Below are 22,255 nucleotides of genomic sequence, written 5' to 3' on the forward strand. Positions count from 1 at the left end.
TCACTCTCCTAATTTGTAACCAGCATTAACCCTGGTTATAAAATGTCTCTACAGCAGTTGGAGTGAGAGGAGAAGGAAAAAAAAAAGGGCCTTCTTTGGGCCAGTGGATTCACAGGCTATTGTGAAGATATGATAATTATTGTTTGCCTGCCTTCCCTCCCCCGCTCACCATATTATTCAAGGGAGCTCAGCAAACCCCTGGGGACGTCTTGGAAATGAAGCGATTTTGAAGGAAGTAAGAAAGAGGCAGAATCCAATGCAGTGATGTGTGAGAAGGGGACTGTTACCAGTTACATGCTGACCTTGTCCAGTATCAACACTGTTCTTACGCAGTCACACCGGACTTCCATTCAAATCAACGAGAAATGGCACACAGTGCAGTAAAGCCAATTAGAACTTTTTTAAATCTATCGATCAACTCCCTAGAAAACATACAAATCTATCTTTTCATACCTCGTAAAGAACCGAGGGCTGTGGATATTTATGAGTGGGTTTCTTGTCTGTAGCTAACAAAGAAGTTGTGAAGAAATACCTCAGAGATTATGGCTAATATTTCTGTTCAAAGAAACGGATTCTCCAAATAAATATTTGTGATTGGTAGTTTAATTCTGAACAGAGACACAAAGAAATATATAATACTTCATACAAAATTATGGCTACGATCATATTAGTGATGGAATGTCTCTGGATTTGTCTTCATGGCTGAGCAAAAACATTAAATTACGTTTCCTGTCGTGAGCTGCAAACAACTTTTCAAGAACTCCAAACCAATATGCATTTATCCTACTGACAGTTTTCAGATATCGCTCGCTATTGTAACTCATAAAAAAACGTATAAAAGAGCAGAAATGCACTATGTGATATATCAATCCACAGGTCGTTTAACAATGTTTTAATTAAAGCCTCACATATTAAAACTTTACAACAGGTGATATGAAAAATGTACAACATTTTCTCGCTTTTGTTTGCCTTCTTTTTTTTCTTTTTTTTTTTCGTCAGGGACTTCTATACAACTGGCAAAAATACCTCCGATGCCTTTTTAAGTTGGCTTTGGCAGTGCAACAAACTGGCTCTGCTAGTTTTCTTTTTTTTTTCTTCTTCTTCTTCTTCTTCTTAAAACAATGACAGTATCAAGGAGCAGAGTAAAAATACGTCAATCCCCAAACCATCTGCCCTGATCCAGAAATTTGTATTTACCATAAAATATCCCCTTTGTTACACAAAATAAAAACATAATTTAATTGTTAAACATCTGACATAAAAACAATAGATTAAAGAAGAACATTTTTTTTTTGTTATTTTTTGAGAGGGTGGGAGTAACACAGTTTTGGGCAAATCATCTGGAGGGTTGATTACTGGATGAAGGAGACCTCGTGGCTCCCCTCTCTACAAAACATGTACAGCAGATTACAGCTACAGTTTGATGATGTGATGACATGAATGATTTATGGCAGTTTCTGTCTCTGTTCTGTCTGTTCAGTCATTCATGAACCCCCTAGACCTTTTATTTCCACTTCTCCTCACTCTTCAAAGACGTTTGCAGCATTTGTGCCACGGTTCAACTGCGTCTTCAAATATCACCGGGCCTCCACCGTGTGATGATTTGAACAGTTACATCTGCAAGAATGATGGAGTAAAGAAAGTCTGTTATATACTGGCCAGTGTGGAAACAAAGACTGATGTGTGGGGGCACTGGTTTCCAGCGGATCCTGTGAGTCATTCAATCCAGGCGAGGAATGATAAAAACGCTTTTGTTGGCACGCATTCCAAAATGTCCTTACTGCGCCTCATAAATAAAGCTTTATTCTTAAATTAAAAAAAAAAAGTGAGAAAGAGTCTTTCAGCATATTGTGTGCCCAGTCAGATAAAATTAACAAATGAGAGACCTCACGAACAAACAAAAAAACAATCACTGGACGCTCACCCTAACAGGCTTTTGTCACAGCTCAGCCTATTTTATAGACAAAACCCGGCTTACATGTTTACCCCCTGTACATGTATGTGCATTTCCGTCTACAACAATGGACAAGTTCTTTGTATAACATTCTAAATTTTACACACTTCTTAAGTGCAACTCAGAAAAGCAACGTGGGATGATGCTTTTATTCTATTCCTGTTCTTTGAGATAGGATTTCCATTTGGCTCAGTAAATGCTGACCTGGGACAAGACCTGGGCATGGGCCTGGATTTGGGAGGGGTGGGGTTGCTGCTGTGGGGCTGGCTGGGGGCTGCCGAGGGATGCGGAGCCTCCCACTGAATGGGGCGTACCAGGAGAGTGCTGGGGTGGGGAACATTGGGACTGGTGCTGCTGCTGCTGCTGCTGCTGCTGCTGCTGGAGGTGTTGAATCTGCTGCTGATGCAGTTGATGCTGCATCTGCATGTGCTGCAGCTGCATCTGCTGTTGCTGTTGCTGCTGTTGCTGCTGCTGATGATGTTGCTGCTGCTGCTGCTGCTGCATATGGTGCTGCTGCAGTTGCTGCTGGAGGTGGTGCTGAAAATGCTGATGCTGCATCTGCTGCTGGATCTGCTGGTGGTGCATCTGCTGCTGCTGCATCTGATGATGCTGAAGGTGCTGCTGCATCTGCTGCTGCTGCTGCTGCTGCTGCTGGAGCTGCTGCATGGCATGCTGCTGCACCGGTTGCATGGGTGGGCTCATCTGAGACACCGCTGTGGACTGAGCACCCGCCACCATGGCCCCTCCGGCACCCATCTGGCCGAGCAGCTGTTGTGGCATCCCGGAGGGCATGTTCTGGTGGGAAACTGTGACCGAGGTCACGATCTGGCTGCCCCCTAGTCTCATCTGCAGAGGTTTCGGGGCAATGGCCCGTGGCAGGGCTTGTTGCAGGGCCTGGGAGGCTGATGGCATGGAGGGGTGCTGGTTGAGGGGAGAAGGTAGCACCAAGCCAGGGGACAGGCTGGTGGAGGCCAGGGTCTGCTGCACTGTCCGTATAGTCTGCGCCTCAGCTGATTCTGCTGCAGCCTGGACCGAGAAGAAATTAGGAAAAATGATTCACAACTCCAATTTTTTTTCATTTCTGAAGAATTCCTCCCTTTGTAGCAGTTCTTTATAGTTTCTGGACCCACCTCTTTTTTTTCTTTTTGCGACTACATGTCTTTAACAACTTCAAAGTGTATAATAGGATACAAAGAATTCACAGTAATATAGCTCACGTCTATGCTCATTTCACACATTTTGCAGGTGAAAAGAGGTGGCTGTTTCTCACCTTGGAAACCAGGCTCGCACGGTATGCAGCGAGGGCTTTCAAATATTCTTTCTTGGCAGCTTCTGTTTTGCTTTTATAAACCTGTGAAGACACAAAAATGTTTGAATGAACAGGCAGCGCTGTTTGAAAAGGACTTAAGGCAGTTTGGACATCTTGCATACAGTATGTACATTTGTTTCTGTTTTAATCTCTCTCTAATCTAACATTATGCTGATGACCCCAGACTAGATTGTTGACCAAATGTTTGTACCTGCTTTTGTTCTTCTCCCAGGCCATCCCACATGGAAGCCACAATCTTGGACACTTCTCCAAAGGTGGCGTTAGGGTTCTGACCCTTGATAGCAGCCTGGGTGTCTCTGAAGAACAGGGCATAGGCCGACACTGGCTTTTGGGGCTCATTTGGATCCTTCTTCTTTTTCTTTTTGGGAGTCTTAGGCTTCTTTGTGGGATCTATTGGGGCTGGTCGCTTCTCCCCAATGACCTGAAACGATGGAAGGCATTTTAAAAAATTTGAAGGGAAAAAAAAAGATCTTAACACTATCAAGTACATTTCGGACAATCCTTTAACAAAATCATCCAAATGACCTCCAAATCTTTGCTCACCCTGTTGCCGTCATCCTGGTCGTCTTCGTTGATGGAGCTGGAGGGAGACGGTGTGGCGGACTTGCTGGCAGGTGGTGACGGTGAAGTGTGGGCAATGTTGGGTCCTGCCATGTTTAGGCTCAGCTGTGTGTTGAGCTGGGATTGGTTAATGGTGGTTAGCTGATTCCGTGACATCATGCCATTGGGGTTGCTCATGTTTATGATGGACTTCATCACCATGGATGGGTTGGATGGGTACTGACGTAGGTGACCTGGTCCCAGATTCTAGAAAGAAATTGATATGAAAGCAAAGAGGGTTTTATAAGAAAAGAGTACTTCAACATTATTTAGTCTGTGTTCGGGCATCACTTTTGTGATCAATGCCTTCTGTTTTTCTGGCCTCTCCAACTCTCCAATTCATTTCTCTAACTCAAAGACTTCCATCTCTGTGCTCCCAGTGACGCCCGACAGCCTGAACTCATGAACCTGTATCTCTTTGGCAGCGCGGAAATTGGGTCATTGGATTCTGTGGATTGTTATGCGGCAGATCACATGTCAACATGTCCTGCCTCTTAAATGTCTTGCAAGAAACAAGACATTATCTTGACACACAATGAACCGACTTTCTAAACCAGTGGTGGATGTCCACACAGCTCAGTTAACTTAATTGAAAACTCTGTTGTACAGAAATCTCTGACACACATAAAACTTGGCCAGCCCCTAAAGGGGAGCAGTGGAACTGTGGCGCATGATTTCAAATGCCACAACAAACATGTCTCTACATGCACGCTCCGAGTTTGGTTTGAGGCAGCCACAAGCCTAAATTCTTTATTCAAGATTACAACTCTGCGAAAGAGGCAACTTTAATGCTTCATGTTGGACTGTAAAAGAGTAAAAAGAAAGAAAAAAAAAAGACTGAGCACAATCAACGGCACGTAGCTTAAGAGCTCAGGACACTCTACTATTCACAGTTTATTGTAATAGCATTCTCAAAGTCGCTTTCACTTTTTTCCCAAAGAAAACATTTAGCTTTGGAAAGAGTCTTAAAGAAGTTACAGGCAACATGTTTGCATTGATTGTGCTGAGGGTGAAATTACAAGGTCTGTCGGCTCTCCGGAGGGAAGACTGATCAGAGAGCCAGCAGAGCCGACGTGGAGCGGAGAGGAGGACGTGAACAGAAGAGAAAAGGTGATTTGTTCTCCCTGGGTACATCCATCTGGTATTCAGCAGCACAAACTCAATCTCTACCAACATCAACACATCATAAACCCATGCACCTGGCTTTATTGAAAGAACCTTATGAATGCCTGTCTTCAAAAACAATATTGTAACACCATTTCAGACAGGCACATATTGGATCTACAATCCATTTCTTTCTCATATGCCATGTTTCCTGCTTATCATAAATACAATCTACGAAGTGAGAACGGATTTATATTTACATGTGCGGGCAGGTCTCTGCAAAAGGTGAGGCAAAGTTGGGGAAAAGAAATTGAAGACATATTGTTCTGATTCTTCAAATATGGAAATGGAGCCAATAAAAGCTGCAATAAACAAGCCTGCGACCAAATGACTGATTTACATTTCAGCGAGGCGTCATGTTCCAAGAGCCATTGTCATCGTCATTACCGGGAACACGGTGGCTTGCCATTTGCTTTTTTGCTTGCTGTGAACATCAAAGATGAACACACTGAGCTCATTAGACGTGGCCATCTGTATACAGTAATAACACTTTTGCCCAGTCCTTATGGAGCAGTTCTGACTAAGAGCAGTGGCTCGTTCTGGCATTTGTTTGGAATGTGATGAATTCTTCCAAATGATACCGAATGCTGAGCATTTTAGAAAACATGTATTACTGACCGCCGTTTGACACTTTGTATCATATTCAGCATCCTGCTAAATACAATATTTCCCCTGAAGTTCTCTATAACTGGAGAAGCAGTAACTTTGATCCTCATGCTACAAAAGAGCAACGGCAGTTGTGTTAGCTAAGTGCCAGCAGCAGTGCTGTTTGAATGGAAAACATAGCAGCTACAAATAAGCCATTCAAATAAATGACATTAAGTAACAGATGTTTTGATTGCGAGCATGAATCCGATACTTGGATGTTTACTTCTGCCCCTCTGCCTCCTCATTTGCATTTTGATTGCAGCATTGCCGGCACTCACAGCAGACATCTAGCAAGATATTTTGATAGTCATCATGAATCTGCAAATAAGTCTTTATCTTGAGCACACAGTGACCAGATGTGCCCTCCTTTGTCAGATTTCTAAGTGTGCGTGTGTGTAAGCGCATGTTTGCATGTGTGACGCGACAAGCTGAAATGCACTTTGCCATCATTAAAGGGTTTTTGAATGTAGATGCCATTTGTAATATTCCCCACTGCTCCGTTTTTAAAAGCGAAAGCTGACATAAAGCAGTAACATAATGCTGCCGACAATAAGCTGCACAAAGAGGAAGAAAAATAGCTTGTTCTGTGTCTTGTGCATTACGGTCGGCCTCAGCTACTCTCCACATAGCAAAACGCTCTGCGCTGAAAGATTCTGACAACTAGTAGATGAGGGGAAAAAAACAAATAAAAAACTATTGGCAATATGTGGACCCCTTTCCAAAATAAACACAGGCCAATAAACACAGCAGCGGGGCTCAAACGCAACATTATGCATTCATCGAGTGATAAAAATCTCACCACCGATGTCAATGAAAACAGCCTCCAGTCTGTTCTTTAAGATATTGGAAATCAGAATTTGGAGAGAATTTATGAACAGTGGCACCAAGCTGTAACAGGCTGAAAAGAATGTTAACAAGTTCAATTTCCATTCAATCAATGCCAGAGCTCTTGGAAATGTTCCATGGCAGGAGAGGGGTAAAATCATCTATATGGTAATTATAAGGATGAATCCCCCAGTAACTTTCGCCAGCATGAAAGGTCAGTCCTATTAAAGATAGTTTATCAGCGCTCTGCACATATTCCTTTACTCGGCCTCTAAACGGGTACATCATTTTATTATTTTTTCTTCCATTTTCAGCAACCTGCTGAAGTCTGTGCTTAAGCCAAATGAGAAAAATGGAATTCTGAATGCTGGTAAAGGCTATAATAGCACAAAGATAAATAGTTTTTCTTCCCCCTGCCCTGTCGCAGTCAAACACACTTTGCTCCCTTTCCCTCTTTGTGGTGTGCACACTCAGTCCATCTATCTCACCAACCTCTAACCCCCACTTAAAACCAACCCCCCCCCCTTCCCTCCCCTTGGTCTGGTACAGCCACTGACCCAGACCCCTCTCCGCCATTTCTCCCGATGCATTATGTGCATTTAAAACTTGTCCAACGTGACATCATTTCAGTTTGAGAGCTGTACAAGAAAAGTAAATTACAGAATCAATCATGCAGAAGGTCAAGCTGAGACTTCATTACAAGTATTGCATGCCTGCATGAATATCTTTCATTTCTGACTGACTCAATATGTCACAATAGCCGTCTGTCGAGATAGAAAAGAAAAAAGAAAAGGGGGAAAAAAGAAACGAAGGAAGAAAAAAAGAAAATCCACTCTCTTAAATTGATGTACAACTCATGTCAGAGCTTCTTGGCTTGAAAGGGAGATAAGAGGGATGTGTAGAGAAACATGTTTTCTGCAACAGTGCTCCCATTTTCCATTTCATTCAGGATACAGTGGGCTTTGACCAGTCAAAACCGAAGGTATTGTACTCGCTGGAAATCTGCACGGCATCGAGGCATATCAAATCATGTGAACAACAAACTACAAATGGCTTTTTCAACCTCACTTTCATCTTGCATAATGTGTGCAGCACAGACACAGGACTATTACACATTAGCATATATTTGCAGCTTTAAAGCTAATGGCATGTGAAGCAGCTAGTTGGTAATGAAAAATATATAACGCGTCGCCACAAAGTGGTAAATGTAATAAGACGGCGGGGCTCATATCTTCTGAATATTGATTTGAACATCCAATACGACCAGTTGACTACTGTAGGCTTCGAATCCAATCACAGAGGACACAGAGCCCATTTCAGGACACGCTTACACGTGTCAAGAAAAAAAAACTCAAATGTGGTGAAGGCACCAGGTGTTTTTTGAAATGGAACCCGAAGACCCTCGCTGTGCAGCGGGGAGAAAATCGAGAAGAAATTGTGAATAAAGCAATACTGGCAGCTCTAACTCCAGTACTATTTGGCACTATTGAGACTCAATCACAAATCAGGAGGACACATGCTGGGAGACAAAAATGAGAGTCAGAAGCTTGTTAGGAGAGCAGATTAAATAAATAATGACTTCAGATTCAGGGTTTGCCAGGCACATTGCAGCTGAGAAAATGTATTTCTCTTTGTAGAAGCCCGGCATCTGTGGCCAATTTGCAAGACATACGCTGAACATTAAGGGGAGAGGAATTAGCAGAACACTTGGCAATGCAATGACATGGAAGAAGCTTTTGAAAATAGCCCAGGTATATTCGCTGGTTGGGTTTCTCATTACGTTGTGATAAGATACAGGCTTACACACACTGAGCTCGCTGCACCAGCACGCTAACACAGAAGAAGGAAACCAAAACAAGTGTAGGGATATTTGAGCATGGTGGCTTGATGAAAAATGTAATTGCAATAGTGCACGGTTTATTTGTTTGCCCCTGCAGCCATAACAAATAACACAGAATGTAATCATGTATATAAGGTTGTCATTGCTTTATCAGTGTGCTGACAAAATGACAAAACACCCCTCTCAGGGCCTTCGTAAATCATTGTCTCTGTGTATAGAATACACTGCAAACGGCGCTGTTACTTATCTCATTTAGAAGTTGCGCTCCTTTTTTTTTTTTTAAAGAGACCATAAAAAGCACAGATGAAAAGAGTTTCTACGGGCATTGTCACAAGACTTTTGGGGATCAATCCCATTTGCAGGAAAAATGAAGGGCCACCACGAGCCTTCCTGTCCGCGCTACAATGTGTGATGACTGATAACGAGTGAGTTGTGTGCCGGCGACAATGCCACGAGGCAAGGAGCAGAGACCCACATTCTCCCCTTAGTTTTTAATAGAGTCTCAGCACAATCAGAGACATGAGCCATGCAAATGGTGTTAAAGAGGAATAATGTTTGAGAATCAAATCTAATCCTCCAGCAAGTCGTGAGAACAGTCAGGAATGTAATTGTGTCAAGGTTCCGTTTCTTCCAGATGCAGAAAGCTTAACTGACCATGAAATGAAAATTCTTTAGGCAAAAAGCCTTCTGGGGCTCACTTACTGTATGCGGCAGAGATATTTTTAAAAGCTGCAATTATTTTATTTGCCAGAAGCTTGGAAGCAGGAAAAAGAGCTGTAAAATTTTATAGCCCCCCTTCCCATATGGAATGTAAATAAATATCTGGAATATGAGTGTGATTCAACAGTCAGTCGGAAGGGAGGGGGCCGAGCTCACATTTCACTTATTCATACAGTTCTAATGATAATGGCACCTATTCTCAATGCAATGTGATGTGATTTGTGGCTCACAAAGCAAACGCAGCATCAGTATCATCATGTCCTCACTCATGCCTTTGTCCTTTTATTTCTTCTCTCCTAATGAATCTTCCACTTTTGTAATAGGTCCGTAAGACAACCAGTCAGCCAGTGACATTTTCATTTTTCCTCCTCAGTGCTTCTATGATTGTGACATTTGGAAATGTCTTTCCACCCTGAGACAACAATCTCACAATCTGCAGCACAATATTACCATTAACAAAGTCATTATTTTACACTACAGTTCCACGTTTCGCCAGCTTTATCGTTTAAAAGGAGGTCTGGGCCAAACAAATGTTATTGGGACCTTGCTTGGAGGATAAATTCAAAGCCACACTTGATCCTAAACTCCTACTCATACCATGTGTCATATTTAAAGACCTCATGTGACAGTGGGCAGAGGCATGGATCAGCATTTATGGCGGCAAAACAGGCTTCTGGAAAGAACATGAATTAAATATGAGCATGTGAAACTGTGGCACTTTTGGGTGCCATTTTCACTGTCCTTCTGGGGGTGACTGTGCTGTGTACTCTAACACCTGAAATCTCTTTACATCTGTTCACTTTGCAGAGCGGAAAAAAAAAAAAGTAACATAATATTGTGACATTTCCTCAAAGTAACCATATACATCCTGTGTTGTAAACAAGGCCAGATGCTGTGCCAGATGTGCTGACAACAGGAGGTATACAAAAACTGTGAAGGTGACACTATGGTTCTGAAAAAGGACTCATTCTAAGACTGAAATCTGCGGTTTCCAACAGCACGGGCTTTGGATGTGTCATCAAAAACCTCATGTAGAGCAGCTTTGTAACTGGGAATATGTGTGACAAATGAGGCAGAATTAATGGACTTTTTGATTTATACATGCATGGTAGTGCTTACCACAGGCTGGCCGTTGTTGACCGACACTCCTCCTTGGTCCATCATGTTGCGTGAGATGGTAATCGAGGGCAGATCCAGGCTCTGTGGGGGGAACTGGGGGATCATGTGACCCCTGTGTGGAACTTGGGGCTGTGGCATCGCTGGGTACGGTGAGTCCACTTCTGGTCCCAGACTGGACTCTGTCTCAGGTGGAGGTGTGATGGGTGGAATCTCAAACTCCTCATCCCCCAAACTGGGCGTATGAAAAGTCTACAAGAAAGAAGAGCAAAGAGGAAAAATTCACAAAGCGTTTACTGAGGTGAGCGTTATCTTACGCTCCGGAAGTAGACCTTCGGGGATTAAATCAGACAGCTTTGCTTAAGAGAGAGTGTTTTAGTGGAGTGGTAATAAACTTGTCTGTAAGTGCATTGAGATGTAACATTTCCTGAACCGTCTAAAGTCCACTTTGAGGGGAAAGGGAAAGAAGGCGAGTGAGGAGGAGGATGTCAAAAGCAAAAATATCAAGCAGCAATCACGAGAGGGAGAGGATACATGATAAAAGCCCTTAATCTTGGGGATGGAAGATGTTGGGTTGAAGCGCAGTAAAAATACACGTCACAGGCAGATGGGTTTAAAGAACATTTTTAAAGATTATTCCGCTTGGCCAGAAGTGTTCCTTTTTGTTCCCCTCGCCTGCACCCTTAAATCTGCTCATCAAACAGCCTAATCCTTCTGCCTTTCGAATTAAAGCTTTTGGTCACACTTAATTTACTTATGTGCCTTCTTGGAGATGGGACTGTTCACCTACTTGGGTCTTGTTTTCATCTGCACATTGCATGAAGCTACTCTCTGGAAAGCCAAAACTCTCACACTGACCACACCGCAGGTCCAGATGAGTGCAGGGCCAAACATCTGAGGTCCTGGCTTCGACTGCTGCTGTTCACTTACTGAAAACCTCTTTCAAAGTGACATGTTTTCCATCACCAACGCTTCCAAACAATAATGCTACTGTACTGAAACCAAGTTAAGTCCCAGCATCAGTGGAAATGTTGAGCAATATATCGAATGTAACAAAAAGAAATCAACTCTGCATCGATAAGCTGCTTCAGGTTGATTTCCACTTCTACCACAGCGTTACATCTTAATTTGCCTCCAGTTTCTAATTCCAGGGCCAATTTTGCACCGGCACGCTCTTACCAACACTGATTGATATTACTGCATTCACTCACACGGAAAGCATCATGCTGTAAATAGAAAAAAAAAGCTCAAACTGCTGATGAGTGGAGGTGTGTAACCTGAAAACACCTGATAACAGAAGTCCAGAGACGTGTCAGCAGAGCTAACTCAACAACACAACTAACTGCCCTGTCTCCCTCTACTCTGTCTCCCTGCCCCTGTTAAGAGATGGAATAACACAAGGGAGACAATGAAGGGAATATGCCAACACAGACCTTGATTAGGGAGTATTAATGTTCCTCCTGCTTGCTTTAGCACACAGACACTTGAAACTAATTCATTGCCTACTCAGGGCAGCTGTCTTGACAAGCACTGATGAATTCCAGTGGCAGGGGAAGCTAATAGAGTTTGGTTTTTTTCCCCCCTCTACTTTTTTCTTTCCCTCCTCCTGCTTCCCAAACACGGTTTTGCTTTTCACTCTCTTTTTCACATATAGAGAATCAGTTCTTCTTCCAGAGGGGAGCTAAGTCCATATTCATCACAGTTGGGGTCCCTGGCTTAGTGCATCATAAATAATGAGCACCCTCACAGGGAGCCATTTACCATCATTCCTCTGATGTCACATTATGCTTCAGTCCACTCAAAAAAAGAAAGAAAAAAAAATGTTTAAGGAACTTTCTGTTCAGCAGCATTTCAAAAACAACCGTCATGAGTCATCGAAAGAAAAAAGTTCCAGGAGCAAATGTGAAGGATCTTTTTCAGCTTCCCCTTTGGAGGAAGGACAATCCTCATGCCAGCTTCCTGATCTATGCTCCCAGTCTCATCTGAATCAGATCGTGTAGCAGTCCGCAGCACACTGTTACCATCACCCCAACACAAAACTATCTGCCCTCTCTTCGTCTTGCTGTGCCCACTAAAGTTAGCTACACAGCTCCAGCTGTGATCCTTTGGCATCATAAACTCTTGCAGGAATGAAACATCACTTACATTTTGTGCTTTTACTCCACAATGGAAACTATTCGCTGATGTAAGCCGGTTCCCTGTGGTGTTGCGCTGCGTTAGGTAAAATCAGGGCAGGATGCTGGAGCCTATATTTTCATATATTGTGACCTGAATTACAGAACCGACCTCGAGATTTGAGACAAATGTCAGAGATGAAGGTTGGTTGAGGTTAGCTAACTTTTTTTTTTCCTAAAGAGAACAGCAAAAGCATGACTGTGACCTTTAAGTGAAACACAGACACTCTTGCTGTAGAGTAACACGGTCTTCACTGTCTGCTAAACAGTGTGGAAGTGGAGGGTAGAGAGAGACAACATATTACAGAGGGGGAGGGAGGATGGAGTAATCAGTATCAAAGACTGTGCTTGTGTGCATTGCATTTCTTTGTTAATGATGATGCAAATTAACATCTGCACTAGGGGCACCGATAATGGAGACATGGAGTTTGTGTCTCATATGGCAGGTTATGGAGGATGTTAGCTGTCTGTGTAGAGAAGACACCCTCCCCGGGGAGGAGGTGCCAGATTTTACTAGAACCCACAGAGTGCTACAGTGTTGCACACTCTCTGGTGTCATTTCACATAAAGCCAGTCTAATTCTGCACCAGGAGCAGCTTAGGGGGCTCTGTTTGGAGATTAAGAGATGCACAATCCACTTTCTTTGCATCACTAGCCTGATTATCCCTTTAAATTGTTCTGAAAGGGCTCAGCAGAGCCAAGTGCCAAGCCAGATGCTGGCTCAGGATGTGCAGGCATGTACATGTTAAGGGCTGGGCAAGGGAGAACACAACAGACAGAGAGCGGTAGTGTGTGTGTGTTTCCTTTCCCAGCCAAAGGGTTCAGTGGTGTAAGGGCTGAACAGGGCTTGTAACAGGGAGGCCCGATTGCCCCAGCGAGAGCATCCTGAGCAGGTGTGTGGGAAATCCCAAAGTCTTTTTGCCTGTCAGAGGTGGTAAATGTTTCCCAGCTTAGCTACACTGTACTACAAGTAATTCTCCAAAAATATGAGATTCTGTCAGGCAAAAAAACCAAAATGTTGGGTTTACCTGTTAAAATATGCTGAAAGCACTAAATGCTAATGTCAGCATGCTAACATTCTCAACAACAAAACTTACTGATTTCAGTTAACTTTCTGTCATTCTAAAATAAAACTGTCTCAGTTTCATGTAACTTAAAATAATACCTTTAGTTGGTCAAATATCTACCGCAATTTTTACTTTACTCGTCAAGTTATTGAGAAACTGAGTTCAGTGAAACTGTAACAATTCCACTAGCACCAAAGTGTTTTCTGTGTTTTTTCAGGACGGAACTGTCCATCCTTCAAGATCATGTTTTTACACATATTTACACCTGACATAATAATATAAGAAACATCAGTCCACCTTAAGTAAAAAACAACAACATGGTTTTAACAAGTGCCAAGATAACAGCAAATCTCGATTCTAAAGTATGAACCAAAAAAAGGGGGGGTTTCGTTCGGACTTTGTGGCTAAGCAGATCTTCCAAACAGTCGAAACAAACTGCGAAACAGGCTGTGAGCTTCCTTGGACTTGTTACTTTAGAATCCACACAAAAAACATCCGGTCAGTCAAAAAAATCACAGTATTCCAGTGTGCAAGAATGTGAACTGAGGAACTCTAACAGGATAAATAAAGCAGTCTATGTGGATCATGTTGTTTCTCCTGTCCATGTATATGTCCTCCCTCTTTTCCTGCCTCAACTGGTCCCCCACAACAGCAAATTTGACTATTTAGCCAAACTAACTTACCAGCTGCAAACAGCAGCTGAGCATAGCACTCCAACATGCAAGCCAGTATTTTCACATTCAATAACTAAATAAGAGAAATTTTAAGATGTTATTTTAATTCAAAATTATATACAGGGTCAAATACACGTGGAACAAGATATTTCACAGGATGAGAGAAGTCACCAAAGCTTTAGGATCATGAAAATTATTTTCAGATTCACTGTGCCCATTTCTTTGGATGGATGTGTACATTTTACTTAAACTTAAATGTATATATATATATATATATATACACACATACACATCTTTATCAATGTTTTACAATAGCAGAGCCGAAGGGGTGAAACGGTGAATCATCCCCTCCAGTGTTTTATCTTTGCGATGCCATGAGGCTTTTTCAATATCAGGACAATGAGCAAGAAAAAGCTTTTCAGGCTAAAGTCCCAGTCCCTCAATAAACGTAGTAATGCAATTCACAGATGCAATAACCAAGACTTGTTAAAGGCAGCAGCATGCAATTACTGCACATAATAGGCCTCGGAATCAATAGAGGCTGGATTGAGGATCCATTTTCAAATATCTAGACAGGCAGAGTGCAGCTACTCAAATGACAACATCAACCATGGCACCCCTAATCAGCATCATTTCAAATATGGATCATTTGTAGTCCATTTCTACATATTTATAGCTCATTACATGACTCTAATTTGATTGGGGGAGTAAAGTGATACATCTGAGTGGAACACAATCTCAGTGTACAGTATCCTTTTCCCTGAAGGAGGCAGTCAAGCCTTCCCTGCTTGGATGTGTGTTTTACCAGGCACACCAAGGTCACCTTATCTCATCCTCTAAGTGCATAAGGTAAATGATACATGAGCCCTCTAAACACAGCAAATACAGATCTGCTGTTCTTAAGTAGAATCTTTTCGGTCTGGACAATACATGCAGTGTGAAATTTACACAGTGCAAGCAGCAGCTGGATGTAAGCAGGTTTGTTTAGCCTTCAGCCATTTGCAGACAGCACACCTTTAGTATGTATGGTGGTGTTTGGAAAAAATAAAATAAATAACCCTTTCTATAGAATTAAAATGTCTTTTAAACCTTACGACTCTTAGAGGAAGTCACTTTATTCTCACTTCAGTCCAAACTGCAGCAAATAATACTCTGGACACTTCCAACACATGAAAAGAAAATCTATGTTTCAGACTTCTTATGCCCCTTTCTTTTCTTTTTTTCTTCTTCTTTTAAGCACAATGCCATCTGTGCCCTAACACTGCAAACAGTTGTTCCTTTTGATTAAATGCAAATGAGCTGGACTGGTTTTTTTTTGTAGTTTTTTTTGTTTTTTTTTATCTCGGAATCCCTCTCCCATCCCCGCTTTCCCTTACTGCCACAGTGGGCCTTCACAGCTGGGGGCTGAACGCTCTCCAAGCAGCCCGAGTCGAGGCGGTCCCTGCTGCAGTGGGCCTCAGCAGCCCGTGGATACAGAGGATGCACCCACTCAGCGGAAATGTGGGGGAAAATTAGACTTCTTCTGTAATACTCGGCCGCTTTGTAAGGCAGCCACTTTATGAACACAGGGTCACGCGCCCCGCACACTTGTGTGTAGCTGTCTCAGCTTGTATGTCGCAGTTGCATCCCTGCTGCCCAGCTGACATGGATGAAAACAATGAGGTTAACAGTGACATCTATCTCAGTGTTTAGGATCTGTGCGATGACGTTCTGCTGTGGGTTTTGAAGCCGGCTCAATCTCTGAATTGAGATTGGACCACATAGGACAACTTCTATTTTTGGTACACTTTTCTCTAATGACAGGGCAGCAGAGTGGGTGGAGGGGGAATAAAACGGGTAAATTTAGCTCAGTGTTAAGACTACGATGGCTCCCAGAGGCAGTTATATACCTCCAGAGAAACAACAAGTCTCTTCTTTCTCTTAATAACAGCACATTGTTATTCCTGCAGTGCCACAGCCAAATCGTGTCGGTGACTTTTTGCTTTTTGTAAGCAACGGCAGATAGAGCTGCTTAGACAGCTCACAGCTGTGGGATCTCTTTTTGCTCCTTCATTATGTCTTTAAAAGAGGAAGAAAATGAGTGTTTATATCTGCAGCTTTCTGAGATCTCACCTTATCTTCCGGAGTGGAGTCAGTGCAGTCAGATCACATTAAATTCAGCTCTCTGAACTCACTGTTTAACAATAAAGGGCCTTGCTTATCTTTTCATATCTGCAAACTCGTACGTGGGATGTGAACAAAGAGGAACATTTTAGATAATAAAAACATGTTGCCATTGATCATGAAATAGTAATTCATTGCCATGACTCTTTATTATTATGCTAAACTTTTTTCCTTTGTGTTCTACTGACAAGTAGCCAGATTTCTTTTTAATATTTTAAAGTGGTCAAATGATCTTTAAAATCAGTAGCTTTTTCTCTCGTGTTCGGACACTCTCTTTGTACCTGACCATTTTCAGAGGATTTTGTTTTGTTGTTTGTCAAGCCACTAAACACAGACATGTAAATTCAAGCACAAAAACGCACCTATCTCAAGAGATGAAGCAACAACTTCACTAAAAAACACATTTTCCTGGTAATATATAAAGAAATGAGTGGCTCAAGACTTATTTCTTTTGATACAGGTCTTAACTGTGGCTAATCACACCCCTCTATGTTCTGGATCTATGTGGTTTATGCATTTTGCATCTACATTAACAGGGTTTCCTGCACCATCTGGGCCCTTTTTACTGGTGCTTGTGTCCAAGACTTGATCAGCTGCACACCGGTAAAATGTCATGGAAGTTCTAATAATCTGTCAGTTTGGGATAATTACTATTGAAAGTAAAAGAAAAGAACATCAAGAATGTCAAACAGAACGGCTGAATTCAAACTACACGCAGGAGTGAGCACTAAGCTGCATGGGTTTGTGCAGCGTTTACACTTAAAAAGCTTCATGAATGCTCAAAGTTTTTAGAAGAAATCCTCATCAGGCCTTTATGATAAACAGATGATATGAGTAATGGGGGCCTGGGCCTGGTTTCCTGTGCTTAAAAGGACATTTGAATATGGAAAAAGTAAGTTGTACTCACATCCCCAGCAGCGAGCAGGGCGCCATTCGCCTCGGCCATGTTCATGTAACTGTTGTTATTCTGGAACTGCAGAAGACAAAAAAACACACACACAATCAGCACACTGCAGCCCAGATAACATCCAGTATAACTTGAGCAGCTCCTCTTTTTCAGACACCTGTCACTCAAACTAATAGTAACATACGGCAGTGAATGTTTGCACACTGAATTAACCCTTTTCTCTACACGCACAGCCGCATTCTGCCACTCTGCCATTATTGCTACATGATGAGAGGCATGTGAGAGGCCCAGGCCAATTCAAACCACAGTAATGAGAATCTGGTCTGGCTATTCAGCTCTTATGGGATGGCAATTAAGGATATGTTTGCATCACAAAGCCAAGTATCACGATGCAGTGGCAGGTTATTAACTTCAAATAACCTATGGGAGAGGAGTGATACTGGGGGAAATAAGGAGGTGGAGGGTGTTTTTAATGTGGGTGGAGTATATTGTGGGTCAATGAGAGCTGTTCCGTGTTCTTAAACTCTCATTTTACTCGTTTTATCGCAGTGAAATATGGTTTTCTACCCCAATGTCGACATGTAACAGATTATTAAGTGTGAAAACCAAAGCCTGCATTGGATCATTTCTGATTGCCACATCTTAAAGATGGAGAAGTATTTAAGGTGTATGATAAGCTATTAAAACCCTGTACTTTGGTAAAAAAAAAAAAACAACAAAAAAACATGTTTTCACAACATGCCCCCACCTCTCCCTACCCACACAGCCTGCTGGCGAAATGGCAGCCACTTCCTTTCTTCTGAGACACAACCACACTGACAGGTAGGAACAATGGGACATAGAATGAAGAATTATGGGCTAGCAGCTGGGCCCAGGAGCACAATGCACCTCTGTGTGAGTGAGGAGAGCAAAACCCAGCCTACACAGCTCACAGGAGAAAGAACCGCGGCGTGTTTGCGTCTTCATGAGGTTCCACTGAGAACTCTACCCGTTTTCAACAAAGCTCTGCAGTAATCTCTTTTGTGTGTTTATTACAAAGTCACTCTCTTAAAACACCATGAGCGGTGAAAAACTCCAACAGACAGAGAGACTGAAAACTGAGATGCTTCTTATCAGAGCACAGACCAAACAAAAGAGGAAACAAATTAAGATCCGAATAAACCGAGAAGTGCATTAATATGTTTCTAGCCCTTTGTGTGTGCATTTCTTTCCCCCTATTCTCCTTTTCTTCTGAATGGTTAGTATGCGAATGTAATTACCGAAAGAACTGCTGCTAATCAACTGCGAATGGTATCCATTAATTAGTCTATGCCCTGGAGAGTGAGTGGGGAGTCAGCAGCAATGTTAACAGTGTTACGCACCAATGAGAAGAAGAGCCACAAGCTCTGCTAGCAGTTGCTGAAGCAGGTGGTTTGAGCAGCCTCAGCCTCTGGTGCCATCTTAACCTGGAGCTGCCCCACTAAACTACATCGGATTCCAGTACTGTGTTTACATAGTTGACATACAAATATATAAAGACATACACACACAGACTCACGGGCCTCCCGTGAGAAACATCCGTCAACTTCTAGCCCTCCTTCACTTCCCAGCTGTGTGCAACTCTGAGACATGACATGGCCAGGTTACGTCATCCACTCAGCCAGTAATTAACCTTATGCTGGCCTTATCTTGGAAGTGTTACTCTGTCCCCCTTCTTCTTTTAGATAATAAATTGAAGTCTCAAAGATATCCTACACTCTTCAAGTACTAGGAACATTGCTCTGATTGTGAGGGGAGATAAGGCTACATGCAGTGCTGACTCGCCTCCTTCTGTCGCCATGTCTGTATGGGTGTGAACACGATTTTTAAAAGTGAGCTGAAGATTGCTCATTGCAAAGAGTTCCCAAAGAATTTGGGGAAATTCCACAAAAATAAACAGATGAAGCGGTTCCGATTTTGCTGCCTGTTGCGTTAGATGAGAACGAGCTGTGAAAGCTTTCTATATGTGGTGAGGCGGTCGTCTCGGATTCCACGTACACTTGTAAATGTACAATAAATAACGTGTCATGTTAAACATCACTGGTTTATGCGGGTGACAATTTAACAAACGGGCATCTCTCTTGGAAGTAGGCCTAATTTACTTGTCGTGAGCGCGGACATTGATGCGAATCACATTAGCTTCATGAGAGAAAACACAATCACGTTAAGTCCAAGTGCCAATTAGTGGTGTGAAACTCCCTGGACCCTTGCCTCTGTGAGTAATATTTTATTGTGTTTCAAAGGTCTTTTAAGAGCAGTTCTAAGTCTCCTCAGAGAACTGTGACTAACATCCTAAGAAATGTCCCTTGCCACCGATATCAATCTTCACCATTAAAAGCTGTACTATAGTGGCTGGAGGCCTCTGTGGACAACCAGAGCAGGGAGTGGAGATTTTTTATTGTTATTCCCAATTCATTTCTGGTGTCTATGTGTGTGTGTGTGTGCGTTTGGGAGGGGGTTGGGGTTGTGGGGGGCTTTGGCGCTCATGTTTGCGGCACTGCCGATTGAGTCAAATGCCAGATGAAATTAAGTGTGATTGGAGGGACTGTGCAGCTGACGGTAAGGGAGTGCGCTAAAATGGGTCAGCACAGACAATGAAGGCTCTGTAATTAAAATGATGTGACGAGCTATATGAGCTGTGGCGGCCGTGTGAGGGGCCCAACGACCGTATGTGCGCTCAAATGCAGAAGGTCCTTAGCGACAGAGATGTGACATGGATGGGGAAATCTAAAAAGTGCAATCGCTCGATTTTCACAAGAGAAACGTTCCGAAAACACAACGAACTGACGCATACTTATCCTGACCTGCCTCTTCTAGCAGAAGGGAGTCCTGGTGAAGCCATATAAAGGGGTGCTTTAAGAGCAGCTGTGGGCTATTGGAAGGGGGGGGGGGGGGGGTTATTAACAGAGTGAATTCACGGTTAAAGGTGCTCTGTAATATGAGCCGCACTAACAGCCAGACATGGCTACATGGCAAAGCAAGTGCTGGGCACTCAGTGTTTTTATTCCTCTTTCTGCACCAGCAGCACATTTCTTCAATAACTGTTTAACAGAGAGAGAATTAAGGGCTTACATGGACGCTGATCCTGATGTGAAAAGACTCCACTGTCTGCATGATCGCAGGCAGACAGAAAAACCAAGCACCCACGAAGTGAACGGCAGGAATACGAATCGACACATTTATCTGAATGGTTGTAAAAAGCCTCGGCCGTCCTCCGTCAGACAGAGCTGCTGCAATCGGACGTTCTTTGTTTTTGTTTGTTTCTCAGATTTTACAGCCAGTGTAATTTTGATGCTTTATTTTTTTTCCCCCTTTTCAATTCCAGCACAGAAGTATTTGTATGAAAGTATGTCCAGAGGGAAATAAGGTGTTTTACAGCTATTACAGCAAACAAAATTATTTCAACCTCAGGGCGAACACAATATTGCACCAACATGACCCTGTCTCACCCCCGGTATGATGGAGTAACCACACAGATCCTATCAGTAAACATGAACTGGACATAAAAAAAAAGACCTGCACAATCCATGCCTGTTCGCCATCTGTGCATGCATACAAAAAGAGAAAAACGTGTACCGGTGAACATAAAGTGAACATAAAACGCAGTTCGGTCAATAGTAATTAAAAGGTAAAGCAGAACTGGAACAGTGCCACATGTCTTGTTTTTAACCTCAACAAAACTTACCGAAATTAAAGTTTGTTTTCTTTCTAGCTGGATTTTTTTTTAATAAGCTTCAGCAAAGCACTCATTGGTTTCAGAGAACGATCAAAAAGTCACAATTTCAATGCTGTCCGTCACCGAATAACCCAATTGGACACATTCTTGCTCCCCACTGAAAACCACCAAACTAATTCAATCAAGAGGCCAGGCTTTTCCAGAAACAAATCAACTGCTGACAAGTGATTTTACAGTTCAGCTTGAGCCCAGTAATCACAGCCTAGCATGTGTTCTCTGGAACAGGACACTTGTGCTAATACGTTCTCCAGTGGTCTCCATAAAAGACTGCAAAAACACCACAGTTAAAACTCAACCTCCAATCCAGAGAAACCCGCTGTCATTTGCTACGTATTATTTTATGCAATTTCCTTTAAAGCTCAGCCTGGCGCCAGGTCGGAGCTTCTCACTGAGTGTAAAAGACTGGAGTTTCAAAAGAGCAGTGCCTTTTTCTTACTTGTCATCCTGGTCAGGGAAGTCATCTCATGATTCTTGAGGTCCTCCTCACTAAATATTTACAACCAAATTCAGAGTAAACACCCAGCAGAGGCCTCTCTGCTGATCACAAGGCCTGTTCACACCCAGCAGGCCACTTCACATGCAGAGCCAAGCTGACATATATAGATATATTTCCTTCTATGTGTGCGGCAGTCAATTTGTAAAGCGACTCCACAACACAGCGTGTCCACACAGCAGGCTCACAAGCTGTGTTCTGATCTGCAGGCCGATCGATTGGTAATTCAGTTTAAAGCTAAAATCATTACTCCCCCAGCCTAGCACTGTCTTCCACCATTAAGACCGCTAGTCCTCAACTACATACGATGGCACTGAGGGGAAGCTCACTGTAAGCATCTCACTCTTCCTTTTCCCTTTCAGTGGTGGTGCAACCACTGTCGTGTGGAGGATCTGCCGTGAGAAAAAGTCTTATGTGGGATCTGAATCAAGCCGATGACAGGGTTGTTCCAGCTGTGTGCCAAATATCTCCCATCTCACACCACAACTGACCACTGCGGCCACAAATAATGTCATCACCGCTGGCTTCACTTCAGCACACACAAACCAGGGGGGGAACACTTGAAACCCTCGCAGAGATAACACGCCTCCAGCAAAACGACGACGCTTCCTCGTCTCGAAATCTCGGGAAAAGAAATAAATAAATAAAAATCGCCTATAAAAGTACGCTGCCATTATCTAGTGGTTGCTCAGAAAATGTTAAATGTGATGTTAATTGTTAAAGCTGGACTCTTAGCTTTCGAATGATGTCATCGCTAAATTTCCTGAGCTATAAGACATTACAGACGAGGTTAGCATGAGCAAACCCAAAAGCAGAGTCTCTGTGG

At 42.8% G+C, this 22,255-nt stretch overlaps 1 protein-coding gene across 1 annotated transcript in view; it reads right to left on the reverse strand.

Moving 5' to 3' along the window:
• Positions 1-581: 581 nt before the first annotated feature.
• tox3 (TOX high mobility group box family member 3) overlaps positions 582-22,255 on the reverse strand; it is a 38,771-nt gene continuing 17,097 nt past the window's right edge. Inside the window, exons 2-7 of the mRNA XM_072380183.1 lie at positions 17,183-17,248; positions 10,201-10,449; positions 3,828-4,091; positions 3,475-3,705; positions 3,225-3,305; positions 582-2,980 (exon numbers count right to left, since the gene is read on the reverse strand). Of these exons, the coding sequence (XP_072236284.1) occupies positions 2,144-2,980; positions 3,225-3,305; positions 3,475-3,705; positions 3,828-4,091; positions 10,201-10,449; positions 17,183-17,248 (1,728 nt within the window). The 3' untranslated portion in view covers positions 582-2,143. The remainder of the gene's footprint in view (positions 2,981-3,224; positions 3,306-3,474; positions 3,706-3,827; positions 4,092-10,200; positions 10,450-17,182; positions 17,249-22,255) is intronic.

Source organism: Leuresthes tenuis, unplaced genomic scaffold (assembly GCF_036924035.1).
Source record: "Leuresthes tenuis unplaced genomic scaffold, fLeuTen1.0.hap1 SCAF_2, whole genome shotgun sequence".
NCBI classification, from domain to species: Eukaryota; Metazoa; Chordata; class Actinopteri; order Atheriniformes; family Atherinopsidae; genus Leuresthes; species Leuresthes tenuis.